This window comes from Macaca nemestrina, chromosome 1 (genome assembly GCF_043159975.1).
Source record: "Macaca nemestrina isolate mMacNem1 chromosome 1, mMacNem.hap1, whole genome shotgun sequence".
Classification (NCBI taxonomy): Eukaryota; Metazoa; Chordata; class Mammalia; order Primates; family Cercopithecidae; genus Macaca; species Macaca nemestrina.
This window is the reverse complement of record NC_092125.1, coordinates 182522038-182538640: the sequence shown is the minus strand read 5'-3', so window position 1 is coordinate 182538640 and position 16603 is coordinate 182522038. Positions and strand designations below refer to the sequence as shown.

At 38.6% G+C, this 16603-nt stretch overlaps 1 protein-coding gene across 4 annotated transcripts in view; it reads left to right on the top strand.

Moving 5' to 3' along the window:
• C1H1orf185 (chromosome 1 C1orf185 homolog) overlaps positions 1–16603 on the top strand; it is a 68788-nt gene that overhangs the window by 50077 nt on the left and 2108 nt on the right. For 3 of the 4 annotated variants that reach the window (XM_011764163.3, XM_011764164.3, XM_011764165.3), the window contains exon 4: positions 16225–16261. The exons of the other annotated variant lie outside the window; for it this stretch is intronic. In XM_011764163.3, coding sequence (XP_011762465.1) covers positions 16225–16261 — 37 coding nt within the window. The remainder of the gene's footprint in view (positions 1–16224; positions 16262–16603) is intronic. 4 annotated transcript variants of the gene reach the window in all.

Genomic DNA, 16603 nt, shown 5'->3' with positions numbered 1-16603 from the left:
AAAGGCACGAATTCCATTCATGAGAGTCCAAGTCCTCATGTCTTAATTACTTCCCAAAGGCTCCAACTCCTAATATCATCACACTGGGGGTTAAGATTTCAGTGTATGAATTTTGAGCTGACACATACATTCAGTTCGTAATAATATCCATATGATCTCTCCAAGTTGCTGCATCAATAGTTGGTTCTTTTTCATGACTGAGTAGTGTAACATTGTGTGTTATGCTAATGATTAAACCACAAAGTTTAATCATTTATGCACTGAGGGATATTTGAGATATTTCCAGTTTGGAGCTGGCAAATAAAGGTGCCACAAACATTCATGCACAGGTTTTTCTGTAGAGATAAGTTTTCATTTCTCTAGAATAAATGCCCAGGAATGCAGTTTCTAGGTCGTATGGTGAGACCCAGAACCTGGCAGAGACACAAAACAAAAAGAAAACTTCAGGCCTATATCTTTGATGAACATTGATGCAAAAATCCTCAACAAAATACTGGCAAACCAAATCCAGAAGCACATGAGAAAGTTTATTCACCGCAATTAAGTAGGCTTTATTCCTGCGATGCAAGGTTGGTTCACCCTATACAAATCAATAAATGTTATTCATCATATAAACAGAACTAAAGACAAAAACCACTATGCACTTAATTTTTTAAGAAACTGTCAGCCTTTATTCCAAAATAACTGTCCCATTTTACATTTCCAACTGTAATGTATGAGAGATCCAGTTTCTTTCTTCCTTTTTTTTTAAAGAGACAAGGGCCTTGCTATGTTGCCCAGGCTAGACTCTTCACTCCTGGGCTCAAGTGATCCTCCCACTTCAGTCCCCTGAGTAGCTAACACTATAGACGTGTGCCACTACACTCCAAGAAATGCAGTTTCTAAGCATCCTTGTCAGCATTTGAAACTATCTATATTATTTTAGTCATTTAAAAATACGTGTTTTCATGTATGATATATGTCTCCAACTTCATTCACTTGCAATGGATATCTCATTGTCCCAACACCATTTGGAGAAAAGTCTTTTTTCCCCATTCCATTGTCTCAGCACACTTATCGAAAATCAGTTGACTGCAAGTGTGTTTATTTCCAGACTCTCAGTTCTATGTCATTGATTTATATGTCTCATACCAATATCATACTGTCTTGATTATTGTAGCTTTGTAGTAAATTTTAATATCAGGAAGTGTGAGCCTTCCAGTTTTGTTCTTTTTCAAGATTATTTTGACTATCATAGTTTTACATCTTACATTTCTATGTTTAGTCCATTTTTAGTTAATTTTTTTTTCTTTTTTGAAACGGAGTTTTACTCTTCTCGCCCAGGCTGGAGTGCAATGGTGCTATCTTGGCTCACTGTAACCTCCGCCTCCCAGGTTCAAGCGATTCTCCTGCCTCAGCCTCCTGAGTAGCTGGGATTATAGGCATGCACCACCATGCCTGGCTAATTTTGTATTTTTAGTAGAGATAGGGCTTTCTCCATGTTGGTCAGGCTGGTCTCAAACTCCTGACCTCAGGTGATCTGCCCACCTTGGCCTCCCAAAATGCTGGGATTACAGGTGTGAGCCACCAAGTCCAACCATTAATTGTTTTGAATAAGGTGTGAGGTTTAGGTCAAGGTTCATTTTTGGCAGGACCCATGTCTAATTGTTCCAGTATTATTTGTTGAAAAAGTAAACACATTGAATTGCTTTGCTTTGCATCTGTGAATTGCTTTTGCAATTCTTCTCTCATTTATGGCAGTTCCTCCTCCTCCTCCTTTCTCCATTTTAGTCAGTGGTAAGAGCTACTGTAGATGTCTTCTCTCTTATGAAGGGTTTGTCACTTTCTGGAGTTTAGCTTTTTGTTTTATTTTTAAAAGATGATTATTGGCCAGGCTTGGTGGCTCACACCTGTAATCCTAGCACTGTGAGAAGCTGAGGCAGGAAGATCATTTGAGCGCAGGAGTCTGAGACCAGCCTAGACAACAAAGCAAGACATCATCTCTAGCAAAAAGAAAGAGTGAGAAAGAGAGAGAAAGGAAGGAAGAAAAAAATTTTTTAAAAAGATAGTTAAGCTTATCCATATTGCTTGTGTCATTAGAGTAAGAGCAATGGTCTTTTACAACTTTCTACTTTTAAACCTAAAATAAACAATGATTGGCCATGGATTGCTGTCCTGTAGAAATAGTCATTTTCTGGCTAGTTTATAGAAATGATCTCACTGCTGCCACACTACTAAATGCTTTGGTTGACACCACCCATTGGAGTGTAATGACCAGTGGTCCAAGAGCACCTCGGTTCCCCCAGCAAAGTGAATTCCCAACCTTGAGCCAGAGAGCAAAGTCGGGGCCCAGTACAAGTCCCTTAGAGTTAGAGCACACAGTCTAAGAATTGGGAGCTGAGGATTGGCCCCTTAAAATATTCCAGAAATGAAGCCAGTTAGTTGAATCTACCTTATACCACAATCAAACCCTCAAGGTCATCAAATAGGAGAAGGGGAAAAAGAAAACATCCACAGGTCAGCAACCTCAGAGATTGACGGTAGATAAACCCACAGTGCAAAAACCCTGATAATTCAAAAAGCCAGAGAGCCTTCTTTCCTCCAAATGACCATATCACCTCTTCAGCAAAGGTTCTGAACCAGGCTGAGATGGCTGAGATGACAGAAATATAATTCAGAATATGAATAGTAATGAAGATTACTGAGCTACAGAAGTGCATTGAAACCCAGTGCAAGGAAGCTAAAAGTCATGATAAAATGATGCAGGAGCTGACAGACAAAATAGCCAGTATAGAGAAGAACCTCACAAACCCAATAGAGCTGAAAAACACACTACATGAATTTCATAATGCAATCACAAGTATTAATAGCAGAATAGACTAAGCAGAGGAAAGAATCTCAGAGCTTGAAGATGGGCTTTCTGAAATTAGTCAACAAGAATAGAGAAAAAAGAATGAATAAAACTTCTGAGAAATATGGGATTATGTAAAGAGACCTAATTTATGATTCATTGGTATCCCCAAAAGAGATGGGGAGAATGGAACCAGTGTGGAAAATATATTTCAGGATATAATCCATCTCTTTCAGGGAAATACAGAGAACTCCAGTAAGATACTTCACAAGAATATTATCCCCGAGACACATAATCATTGAATTCTCCAAGGTCGAAATGAAAGAAAAATGTTAAAGGCAGCTAGAGAGAAAGGTCAGGCCACCTACAAAGGGAAGCCCATCAGACTAACTACAGACCTCTCAAAAGAAACCCTACAAGTCAGAAGAGATTGGGAGCCAATATTCAGCATTCTCAAAGACAAGAAATTCCAACCCAGAATTTCATATCTGGCCAAATTAAGCTTCATGAGCAAAGGAGAAATAAGATCCTTTTCAGACAAGCAAATTCTGAGAGAATTTGTTACCACCATATCTGCCTTATAAACACTCCTGGAGGAAGCACCAAATATGGAAAGGAAAGACCCTTACCAGCTACTACAAAAACACTGAAGTATACAGACCAGTGACACTATAAAGCAACCACGTAAGCAAGTCTGCAAAATAACCAGTTAACATAGTGATGGCAGGACAAATCCACACATATCAATATTAACCTTGAATGCAACTGGGTTACATGTCTTAATTAGAAGACACAGTAGCAAGCTGGAAAAAAAAGAAGCAAGACCCATTGATATGCTGTCTTCAAGAGACCCATCTCACATGCAACGATACACATAGGCTCAAAATAAAAGAATGATGAAAAATCTACCAAGCAAATGGAAAACAGAAAAAGCAGGGGTTGTAATCCTAGTTTCAGACAAAACAGACTTCAAACCAGCAAATGTTTAAAAAAGACAAAGAAAGGCATTACTTAATAGTAAAGGGTTCAATTTAACAAGAAGATCTAACTATTCTAAATATCTATGCACCCAACACAAGAGCATCCAGATTCGTAAAGCAAGTTCTTAGACACACCTTCAAAGAGACTTAGACTCCCACGCAATAGTAGTGGGAGAGTTTTACACCCTACTAACAATATTTGACAGATCAATGAGACAGAAAATTAGCAAAGACATTCAGGACCTGAACTCAGCACTGAATCAAATGGACTTGATAGACATCTGCAGAACTCTTCACCCAAAAACAACAGAATATACATTGTTCTCATTGCCACATGGCACGTATTCTAAAATCAATTACATAATCAGAAGTAAAACACTCTGGCTGGGTACAGTCACTCATGCCTGTAATCCTAGCACTTTGGGACGCCAAAGCAGGCAGTTTGAGACCAGCCTGGCCAACATGGTGAAACCCTGTCTCTACTAAAAATACAAAAATTAGCCAGGCATGGTGGCATGTGCCTATAATCCCATCTACTCAGGAGGTTGAAGCAGAAGAATCACTTGAACCTGGGAGTCAGAGGTTGCAGTGAGCTGAGATGGCACCACTGCACTCCAGCCTGGATGACACAGCAAGACTCTGTCAAAAAAAAAAAAGAAAAAAAAAAAGTAGAACACTCCTCAGCAAATGCAAAAGAACAGAAATCCTAACAATCTATCTCTCAGACCAAAACACAATCAAATTAGAAACAGACTAAGAAATTCACTCAAAACTATATAATTACATGGAAATTAAATAAACTGCTCCTGAATGTCTTTTGGGTAAACAATGAAATTAAGGCAGAAATCAAGAAGTTCTTTGAAACTAATGAGATCAAAGGTGCAACATACCAGAATCTCTGGGACATAGCTAAGGCAGTATTAAAAGGGAAACTTATAGCACTAAATGCCCACATCAGCAAGTTAGAAAAATATGAAGTTAACAACCTAACATCAAACTAAAAGAACTAGAGAACCAAGAGCAAACAAATCCCAAAGCTAGCAGAAGACAAGAAAGAACCAAAATCAGAGCTGAACTGAAAGAGAATGAGACACACACACACACACACACACACACACACACACACAAAATTCAAAAGATCAATGAATCCAGGAGTTGGTTTCCTGAAAAAAATAATAAAATAGTCTGCTAGCTAGACTAGTAGAGAAGAAAAGAGATTGTTCAAATAAATACAACCATAAATGACAAGGGGGGTATTACCAGTGACCCATAGAAATACAAATAACTGTCAGAGAATATTATGGACACCTCTATGCACATAACTAGAAAATCTAGAAGAAATGGATAAATTCCTGGATACATACACCTTCCTAAGACAACCAAGAAGAAATTTAATCACTGAACAGACCAGTAATAAGTTGTGAGATTCAGTCAGTGATAAACAGGCTACCAACCAGAAAAAAACCCAGGACCAGATGGATTCATAGCTGAATTCTCCCAGATGTGCAAAGAAGAGCTAGTACCATTCCTTTTAAAACTATTCCAAAAAATTAAGGAGGAGGGACTCCTCCCTAACTCATTCTATGAGGCCAGCATCATCTTGATGCCAAAACCTGGCAGAGACACAAAACAAAAAGAAAACTTCAGGCCTATATCTTTGATGAACACTGATGCAAAAATCCTCAACAAAATACTGGCAAACCAAATCCAGCAGCACATGAGAAAACTTATTCACTGTGATCAAGTAGGCTTTATTCCTGGGATGCAAGGTTGGGTCAACATAAATCAATAAATGTGATTCATCATATAAACAGAACTAAAGAAAAAAAACCACATGATTGGACTGGGCACAGTGGCTCACACCTGTAATCTCAACACTTTGGGAGGCCAAGGAGGGCAGATAACCTGAGGTTGGGAGTTCAAGACCAGCCTGACCAACATGGAGAAACCCCATCTCTACTAAAAATACAAAATTAGCCAGGCATGGTGGCATATGCTTGTAATCCCAGCTACTCGGGAGGCTGAGGCAGGAGAATCACTTGAACCTGGGAGGCAGAGGTTGTGGTGAGCTGAGATCACGCCATTGCACTCCAGCCTGGGCAACGAGAGTGAAACTCTGTCAAAAACAAAACAAAACAAAACAAAACATGATTATCTCAATAGATGCAGAAAAGCCTTTCAATAAAATTCAGCACAACTTCATGTTAAAAAGTCTTAATAAACTAGGTATTGAAGGAACATACCTCAAAATAATGAGAGCCATCTATGACAAACCCATACCCAGCATCATACTGAATGGGCAGACGCTGGAAGCATTCCCCTTGAAAACAGGCACAAGACAAGAATGCCCTCTCTCACCACTCCTACTCAACATAGTACAGGAAGTCCTGGCTAGGGCAATCAGGCAAGAAAAAGAAATAAAGGGCATCCAAATAGGAAGAGAGGAAGTCAAACTATCCCTATTTGCAGATGACATGATCCACTATCTGGAAAATCCCATTGTCTCAGCCCAAAAGCTCCTTAAGCTGATAAACAACTTTGGCAAAGTCTCAGGATACAATATCAATGTGCAAAAATTACCAACATTCCTATACACCAACAACAGTCAAGTTGAGAACCAAATCAGGAATGCAATCCCATTCACAATTGCCACAAAACATATAAAATACCTATGAATACAGCTAATCAGAGAGGTAAAATAACTCTATAAGAAGAACTACAAAACACTGCTCAAAGAAATCAGAGATGACACAAGCAAATGGAAAAACCTTCCATGCTCATGGATAGGAAGAATCAATATTGTTTACATGGCCATACTGCCCAAAACAATTTATAGATTCAATGCTATTCCTATTAAACTACCATTGACATTCTTCATAAAACTAGAAAAAAAACCATTTTATTTTATTATTTCTATTTTGATTTTGATTTTTTTTGAGATGGAGTCTTGCTCTGTCACCCAGGCTGGAGTGCAGTGGCGTGATCTGAGCTCACTGGAACAAAAAAGAGCCTGAGTAGCCAAGGAAATCCTAAGCAAAAAGAACAAAGCTGGAAGCATCACACTACTCCACTTCAAACTATACTGTAGAGTTACAGTAACCAAAACAGCATGGTACTGGTACAAAAACAGACACATAGACCAATGGAACAGGACACAGAACCCAGAACCCAGAAGTAAGGCCACACACCTACAATGATCTGATCTTTGACAAACCTGACAAAAACAAGCAATGGGGGAAGGATTCTCTATTCAACAAATGGTGCTGGGATAACTGGCTAGCCACATGCAGAAGACTGAAACTGGACCCCTTCCTTATACCATATACAAAAATTAACTCAAGATGGATTAAAGACTTAAATGTAAATAAAACCCAAATGTATAAAAACCCTGGAAGACCACCTAGGCAATACCATTCTGGACATAGAAATGGGCAAAGATTTCATGATGAAGATGCCAATAGCAATTGCAACAAAAGCAAAAATTGACAAATGGTATCTAATTGAACCAAAGAGCTTATTCACAGCAAAGGAAATTATCAACAGAGTGAACAGACAACCTATAAATGGGAGAAAATGTTTGCAAACCATGCATCTGACAAAGGTCTAATATCCAGCATCTATCTGGAACTTAAACAAATTTACAAGAAAAAAACAAGCAACCCCATTAAAAAGTGAGCAAATGCCATGAACAGACACTTTTCAAAAGAAGACATACCTGTGGCCAAGAATCATTTGAAAAAAAGCTCAATATCACTGATTATTAGAGAAATGCAAATCAAAACCACAATGAGATACCATCTCACCAGTCAAAATGGCTATTACTAAAAAGTCAAGGCTAGACATGGTGACTCATGCCTGTAATCCCAGCACTTTGGGAGGCTGAGGCAGGTGGATCACTTGAGGTCAGGAGTTAGAGACCAGCCTGGCCAACAAGACAAAACACCATCTCTACTAAAAAATACAAAACTTAGCTGGGTGTGGTGGTACACGCATGTAATTCCAGCTACTTGGGAGGCTGAGGCAGGATAATCACTTGAACCCAAGAGGCAGTGGTTGCAGTGAGCTGAGATCATGCCACTGCACTCCAGCCTGGGCAACAGATACTCTGTCTCAAAAAAATAAAAAATAATAAAAAAATTTTAAAACATGCTGGTGACGCTACAGAGAAAAAGGAATTCTTACACACTGTTATGAGAGTGCAAATGAGTTCAATCATTGTGGAAGACAATGTGGCAATTCCTCAATTCTTAAAAACAGAAATACCATTTGACCCCGCAATCCCATTACTGGCTATTACCCAAAGGAATATAAATTGTTCGATTATAAAGACACATGCGTGTGTATGTTCACTGCAACATTATTCACTATAGCAAAGACATGGAATCAACCTAAATGCCCATCAGTAGTAGACTGGATAAAGAAGATATGGTACATATACATTATGGAATAAAAAAGAATGAGATCATACCCATTGCAGGAACATGGATGGAACTGGAGGTCATTATCTTCAGCAAACTAATGCAGGAACAGAAAACCAAATACCGCATGTTCTCATTTATATGTGAGAGCCAAATGTTGAAAACACATGGACACATAGAGGGGAACAACACACACTGGGGCCTATAAGAAGGTGGAGGGTGGGAGAAGGGAGAGAATCAGGACGAAATAACTAATGGGTACTAGGCTTAATACCTGGGTGATGAAATAATCTGTACAACAAACCCCCCATGACACAGGTTTACCTGTGTAACAAACCTGCACATGTACCCCTGAACCTAAACGTTAAAAAATATATATATTTAAATCAAAAAGAAATCTTATTTATATTTGTACATTACTTATTTTTATTTTAAAAATTGTAATAAAATACACATAACAAAATTTACTATTTTAACCATTTTGAAGTGTACAATTCAGTGGCATTAAGTGCATTCACGTTGTGCAACCATCATCACCATTCATCTTCAGAGTTTGTTTGTTTGTTTGTTTGAGACGGAGTCTCACTCTGTCACCCAGGCTGGAGTGCAGTGCTGCGATCTCGGCTCACTGCAAGCTCCGCCTCCCGGGTTCATGCCAGTCTCCTGCCTCAGCCTCCCGAGTAGCTGGGACTACAGGCGCTCGTCATCACACCCGGCTAATTTTTTGTATTGTTGGTAGAGATGGGGTTTCACCGTATTAGCTAGGATGCTTTCAATCTCCTGACTTCGCGATCCGCCTGCCTCCACCTCCCAAAGTGCTGGGATTACAGGCATGAGCCACCATGCCGGCCCAGAATTTTATTTTTTAAGACAGAGTCTTGCTCTATCGCCCAGGCAGTGGTGCAATCTCGGCTCACTGCAACCTCCTCCTCCCAGGTTCAAACAAGTCTCCTGTCCCAGCCTCCCAAGCAGCTGGGATTACAGGTGTGCGCCCCCATGCCCAGCTAATTTTTGTATTTTTAGCAGAGATGGGGTTTCACCATGTTGGCCAGGCTGATCTCGAACTCCTGACCTCAAGTGGTCTGCCTGTCTCGGCCTCCCAAAGTGCTGGGATTACAGGCATGATCCACTGCGCTCAGGCCATGATGTCTTTTCTTTTACATGTGGATGATTTGATTTGATAATATTTTACTTACTTTTTTACATGTCTGTAAATGAATGAAATCAGCCTCAAATTTCCTTTCTTTCTTTCTTTCTTTTTTTTTTTTTTTTTTTTCCTTTTTTTCCCAGAGACAGAGACTCACTGTTGCCAACCAGGTTACTGTGGAATGGTATGATTATAGCTCACTATAACCTCGAACTCCTGGGCTCAAGAGATACTCCCACCTCAGCCTCCCGAATAGCTGGGATTGCAGGTGCTCACCACCACACCTGGCTAATTTTTGTATTTTTAGTAGAGACGGGCTTTCACCATGTTGGCTAAGCTGGTCTCAAACGCTTGGCCTCAAATAACCCTCCCACCTTGGCCTCCCCAAAGCACTGGAATTATAGACATGAGTTACTGCAGCTGGCCAAATCTTCTTTCCTATATTGTGCTGTCAGACCTTTGTAGGAAGGTTATGCTAGGCTCATAAAATGATTGGGGAGGGTTTCTTCTTTTTCTATACTCTGAATAGTTTGTAAAAGAGTAACTATTTGTTTTTTGAATGTCTGTTAGGCTCAAATAGTCTTGGATTTAAACTGCCCTTGCAGGAAAATATTTAACTATTAAATCTATTACTTCACAGTGTTGTGTGACAAGGACAATTATTTGGGTGAAATACAATATAAATGGTGCCCCCTAGAGTTGCTATTGTTGTCTTAGATTTTCATTATTTTTTTAAAACTTGTACAAACCATTATCGTCATTTTTGTATTTTTCTCAGTAACACTTCAGTAACACACAAACCCAAACTCTTAGTGTGTTATAACAACAAAGGTTTATTTCTCACATTACATATCATCTGTGGGTCAGCATTGGCTCTACTTGGCATGTTCTTTTCATTCTGGTATCCAAGCTGAAGGGATAGTCTCTATCCTAGAACATCCTTTCCTTGTGACAGAAGAGAGATGTGGAACCACAGTGTTGGCCCTTAAAGCTTCTATCTAGTCACTTCTGCTCATATTTTATTGGCCAAAGTAAATTTCTTAGTCAAGCTTGATGTCAGTGATACAAAAAAAGTATAATTAGCTCACTGAGAATGGCAAATAATTAGCAGCAGTAACGCGCTCTTCTACATACAGGTACCATACAGTCAATGTTTACTTAGATTTACCAACAACTTGATCACTTTCATTGTCTTTCATGCCTTCAACATCAAAACTGTTATTCTGGGATGACTTTTCTTTTTGTGCAAATTACATCCTTCAGAATTTATTTTAGCGAGTATCTTTTGTTTCCAAACTCACTTGGTTTTGGTCATCTGAAAATGACCTTTTTTATTCTCCTTCTTTCAATGGATTATAGGTTGACACTCCTTTTCTTTTAGTAGAGGGAAAATATGCCTTCTGGCTTTCATCGTTGCCACTGAAATAATACTAGCAGTCTAATTATAGTTCATTTTTGTTCAGTTTTTCTAATGTGTATCTTAGGTTTAGATTGCTTTATTTATGTTTAATGTTGGTTGTGATTTGTTTGGCTCTTTGCATCTGTGAATTTTTGCCTTTTTCAATTGTGTGGAACCGGTATCATTTATTCTCCACATGGTTGGTATAATTCACTAGTCATCTAGAGTGTCCTTTATGGAACAGTTTTTAGCCATGAATGCAAATTCTTTGGTAGACATAGGGCTATTCATGTTACTCTCTCTCCTTGAATGAGTTTTGGTAATTTGTGCCTTTCAAGGGATTTTCCACTTCATCTAAGTTGTCTAATTATTGGCATAAAGTTGTTCATGATATTCCTTTATTACTTATTTAATGTATCTGGTACCTGTAGAGATATTCTCTTGCTCACTTCTGATATTTATTTGTGTTTTCTCCCTTTTTCCCCCCTAATTGTTCTGGCTAGAGTTTTATCAATTTTATTAATATTTTCAAAGAACTATATACTTGTTTTATTGATTTTCTTTGTTGTTTTCTGTTTTATTGATTTCTGCTCTAGTTGCATTATTTCTGAGCTCAGACTTTTGATAGGTTAGCCCCATCCAATTCAAAGGAATCAGTGATCAGACTCACCCAAAGTAAATTATTGTATCTCAGTAAGGAGAAATGGAGAAGAGAACACAAATATTTAAAGGAAATAAATTTTCCTCTAGAAAACTAGAGAAATGGGAAGAATTCTACTGAAGTTTTGCTATGTTCAACAGACGTGTACAGTGATATTAAGAAGAGATAAGGCCAGGGATGGTGGCTCATATCTATAACCCTCGTACTTTGGGAGGCCAAAACAGCAGGATCACTTAAGCCCAAGAGTTAAAGACTAGCCTTGGCAACACAGACAGACTCCATCTCTACACCTCCAAAAAAAATTAGCTGAGTGTGCAGGCACATGCGTATGGTTCTAGCCACTTGGGAGGCTGAGGTGGGAGGATCAGCTTAAGCATAGGAGGTTGAGGCTGCCATGAGCCCGTGATTGCACCACTGCATTCCAGCCTAGACGAGACAGTGAAACCCCATCTTAAAAAAAAAAAATCAAGTACTTGTAATTAGCCCTGAAGTACTCCAAACTTTAGAGGTTGAGCACTAGTCAGTGTGGTAGAAAGAGAACCAAGAGGTGTCCCAAAAGCCTAGTGAAGAAGGTGTTTAAGAGGTGGGAGTTATGAACTGTGTCAAATGGGTGTATGTGTGTGTATATTTTTTCTGAACCACTTGAAAGTAGAATGCATATTCTTTTCCTTCATTCCTTAATACTTCAGTGTACATACTAAGAACAAAGACACTGTCTCATATTATTATAGCTTAGTTTTCAAATTAGGGAAATTTAATATTGATTCAAATACTCTCATATATATATATAATTTTTTTTTTCTTTTGAAACGGAGTATCTCTCTGTTGCCCAGGCTGGAGTGCAGTGGCACAATCTAGGCTCACTGCAACCTCCGCCTCCCGGGTTCAAGCGATTCTCCTGCCTCAGCCTCTGAAGTAGCTGTGATTACAGGCATGTGCCACCAGGCCCAGCTAATTTTTGTATTTTTAGTAGAGACAGGGTTTCACCATGTTGGCCAGTCTGGTCTCGAACTCCAGACCTCAAGTGATCTGCCTGCTTCAGCCTCCCAAAGTGCAAGTGCGGGATTACAGGTGTGAGCCACTGCGCCCAGCCCAAATACGCTCTTATATTTTTGTAGCTTAGTTTTCAAATTGGGGAAATTTAATATTGATTCAATGTTTTCATAAAATCTAAAATCCATATTCCATTTTTGTCTGTTATCCCAATCATGTCCTTTACAGAATTGTTTCCCTTTAGTACAGGATCCAGCCCAGAATCACATTTGCATTTAGTTGTCATGTCTCTTCAGTCTTCCTTATTTAGGGACAATTCCTCAGCCTTTCTTTGTCTTTCATGATATTGGCATTTTTGAACAATCCACAACAGTTATTTTATACATAATAGGTGGCTCCTCAATTTGGCTTTTCCTTGTGATCAGATTTAGTTTATCACATCTGAAGGCATACAGTGTTTATCTGTGGATTTTTGCCTTTTTCAATTGTCTATAGAATTGGTATAAATTATTCATCAAATGGTTGGTATAATTCACCAGTGAAGTCATCTAGAGTTTCCACTGTGGAACAGTTTTTAGCTATGAATTCAATTTCTTTGGTAGATGTAGGGCTATTCATGTTACTATCGCTCCTTGAATGAGTTTTGGTAATTTGTGCCTTTCAAGGGATTTTCCACACCATCTAAGTTGTCTAATTTATTGGTATAAAGTTGTTCATAATATGCCTTTATTATTTATTTAATGTACCTGGTAGCTATAGTGATATTCTCTGGTTCACTCCTGCTATTATTTTTTGTTTTTTTATTTTTGTTTTTAGGCAGAGTCACTCTGTGGCCCAGGCTAGAGTGGCATGGTGCAATCTTGGCTCACTGCAACCTCCACCTCCCAGATTCTCATGCCTCAGCCTCCCAAGTAGCTGGGATTACAGGTGTGCACCATCATGCCTGGCTAATTTTTGTATTTTTAGTAGAGATGGGGCTTCACCGTGTTGGCCAGGCTGGTCTCAAAACTCCTGGCCTCAGGTAATCCACCTGCCTCAGCCTCCCAAAGTACTAGGATTACAGGTGTGAGCCACCGTGCCAGCCTCACTCCTGAGTATTATTAATTAGAGATTATAGATTGATCGCACAATCAAGATGTTTGTTTTTTGTTTTTGCCACACTGTATTATTCCTATATTTTACCTTTGCAATAAATAAATGACCTGTGTGAAGACACTTTGAAACCACACAGATATCCTTCTCTTTGTCAAACTTTACTCTCTAGCTATAAAAATTATTTGTGCCTGAGTAAATCTTAACTAAACTGTAGCAAAATGGTGATTTTCCAGCTCTGCCATTCCCATCCACAATTGTCATTTAGCATTCTGTGAATGTAAGGAAGCAGCTGTCCCTTCTCTGTCGTTTTATTACCACTATGGATTTGTGGATTTCTATTTCATTCAGTAGATTATAATCCATCACTACTATTATTTAGATGCCCAAATTTTCCCAAATCTAGTTAGTAGGTACGACTTCAAGATTGTTCTTCTGTCTTTTTGATACATTCCCACCATTTTCTGAATTTTTTCATAACTACTGATATATAGCATCATTTTTAACAGTTGAAAGAATATACATTGTATTAATATCTATGTATCATAATGCATTTAGCTATTTCCTTACTCTTGGGATTTTTAAATAATTAATTAATTAATTAATTAATTTGAGACAAGGCCCTGCTTTGTCACCCAGGCTGGAATGTAGTGGCACGATCATGGCTCACTGCAGGCATGACTTTCTGGGCTCAAGAGATCCTTGCGCCTCAACCCCCAGAGTAGCTGGCTCTACAGGCATGCACCATCATCCCTGGCTAATTTTTGTATTTTTGTAGAGATGGGGTTTTATTATGTTGCCCAGGCTGGTCTCTAACTCCTGGGCTCAAGGGATCCACCCATCACGGCCTCCCAAAGTGCTAGGATTACAGGCGTGAGCCACTGCACCCAGCCATATGCTTGGGATTTGAAATTGCAGGTTTTAAAAAACAGTGTTGGGTGAATATTCTGGTAGCTGAATGTTTATACAAAACCTAAATTATTTACTTGGCATAATAAATTTCTAGAAGTGGGTTTATTAAGTTTCACTAGAAAAAATTCTACCTGTGTACATGTAGCAGTATATAAGAATGCCCATTTGTCATTCCCTTATTTTGGGTAGAATTTTAATCAGTCTAGGGCCTTAGTCTTTGGTTCCCAGATCAGCAATATCAACATTACCTAGGTGAGCCTATTAGAAGTGCAGACTCTTATACTCCAACCCAGACCTACCGAGTCAGAATCTGCATTTTAACAAGCTCCCAGGGTAATCTGTCAGCACATCAAACTCTGAGAAGGAATATTCTAAAGTAATTTATACAGGAGTCACAGAATGAATTGGTCTTAAATCTAGACAAGGTAAAGTCAGGAAGCCCATACTGGCATTTGTTAATAAAAGGTGAAAGTGACAAAGAATTAAAGTTGGCTTTGTAAAAAGTGCTGGTTGGGTGCAGCGGCTCATGCCTGTAATTCCCAGCACTTTGGGAGGCTACGGTGGGAGAATCACTTGAACTAGGAGTTTGAGACCAGCCTGGGCAACAAAGTGAGACCCCACCTGTACAAAAAATTTAAAAAATTAACCAGACATGGTGGGCATGCACCTGTTGTTCCAGCTACTCAGGAGGCTGAGGCAGGAAGATCACTTGGGCCCAGGAACTTGAGGCTGCAGTGAGCTGTGATCATGCCACTGCACCCCAGCCTGGAAGACAGAATGAGACCCTGTCTCAAAAAAAAAAAAAGAGGTTTATTCTAATAAAATGAATATAAGTATCCCAAATAAGCTTTTTTGGGAGACAGGCAAATGCAGATCAGCACAGAGCACTGACACATTTTCTCCCACAACATAAGACATGAAGTGTCTCCAGCTTCATCTTCACTCACTCCATCCCAAACGCTCTATGCTTTAGCCTATTGTTTATCTAGTGATCTAAGAAAAACCTGAATTAGAATCACTTGCAAAATGTGTTACAATGCATATTCCCAACCCCATTTCTAGAGAATCTGTTTCAGAAGAGTCTGATATTATAATCAAGAATCAGAATTTTAACATGCACATCAGGTAATTCTAATGCCCTAAAGTTTGAGAACTACTACACCACTACAATTCCCAGAACATATCTGGAATATATTGTTTAAACAATGTTTTATTTGTGATAAAAAAATATTCCCAAGCCAGGCATGGTGGCGCGCACCTGTAGTCCAGCTACTCAGGAGGCTGTGACAGGAAGATCGCTTGAGCCCAGGAGTTCGAGGCTGCAGTGAGCTATGATCATGCCACTGCACTCCAGACTGGGTGACAGAGCAAGTCTCTGTCTCTAAAAAAATAAAAATAATATTCCTATTTCTATAAAGACCTTCAACCAGAATTCACTTTTTTGTTATTATTGCTGTTAGTTCATTAAACAAGTCTAGGGATTCTAATTATTTTTTAGCCTCCTCTAGTTCTGACCAAGTTGCTGAGGATGGAGAGAACGAATCCTATTTGAACTGTTATTCCTTATCCTGAAGACCGCCTCTTTGGACCAATCCAAATTCATTTCAGATGATACTTCAACTTTTTCTTTTCTCTCAATATATTTTGGTGAAAGAAATTCTTACTGTGGAAAGAAACATTTTCCATTAAAAAATTATAATGTCAAAATGTGTTACTCTTATATAAAATATATGAAAGAAGTTATATAAAAATTACTCTGATTTTAAAATACAAATAACTTTTTTTAATGTAGGAGGAGCAAAGAAAAAAGGAAGCAGCACATATAAAAGGTATTTTTTCTCAATAATTTATTAGAAGAAATCTTAATGAACTTTAGCAATTCACATCTTGAAGAATCAAGAGGTTATCCTAAATGTCATTTAAGTATCTTAATGGTATGAAATGTAAGGGAAGCATTATTATTATGTAAAAGGGCATAAATTTTTTAGAAAAAATGAAACTTGCAATATCATATCTTAAACTAAAATGTGAGGTTTTAATTTTTATCTCTTATTTGTACCCAAAGTTACCATAGTCAATGTCTAACAGTAATGCTTGAGGATAAAAAGATATTGCATATCACATCTTAGTACCTCAAAACATTACCTCCTACATAAGTTTAGAGATGCTGA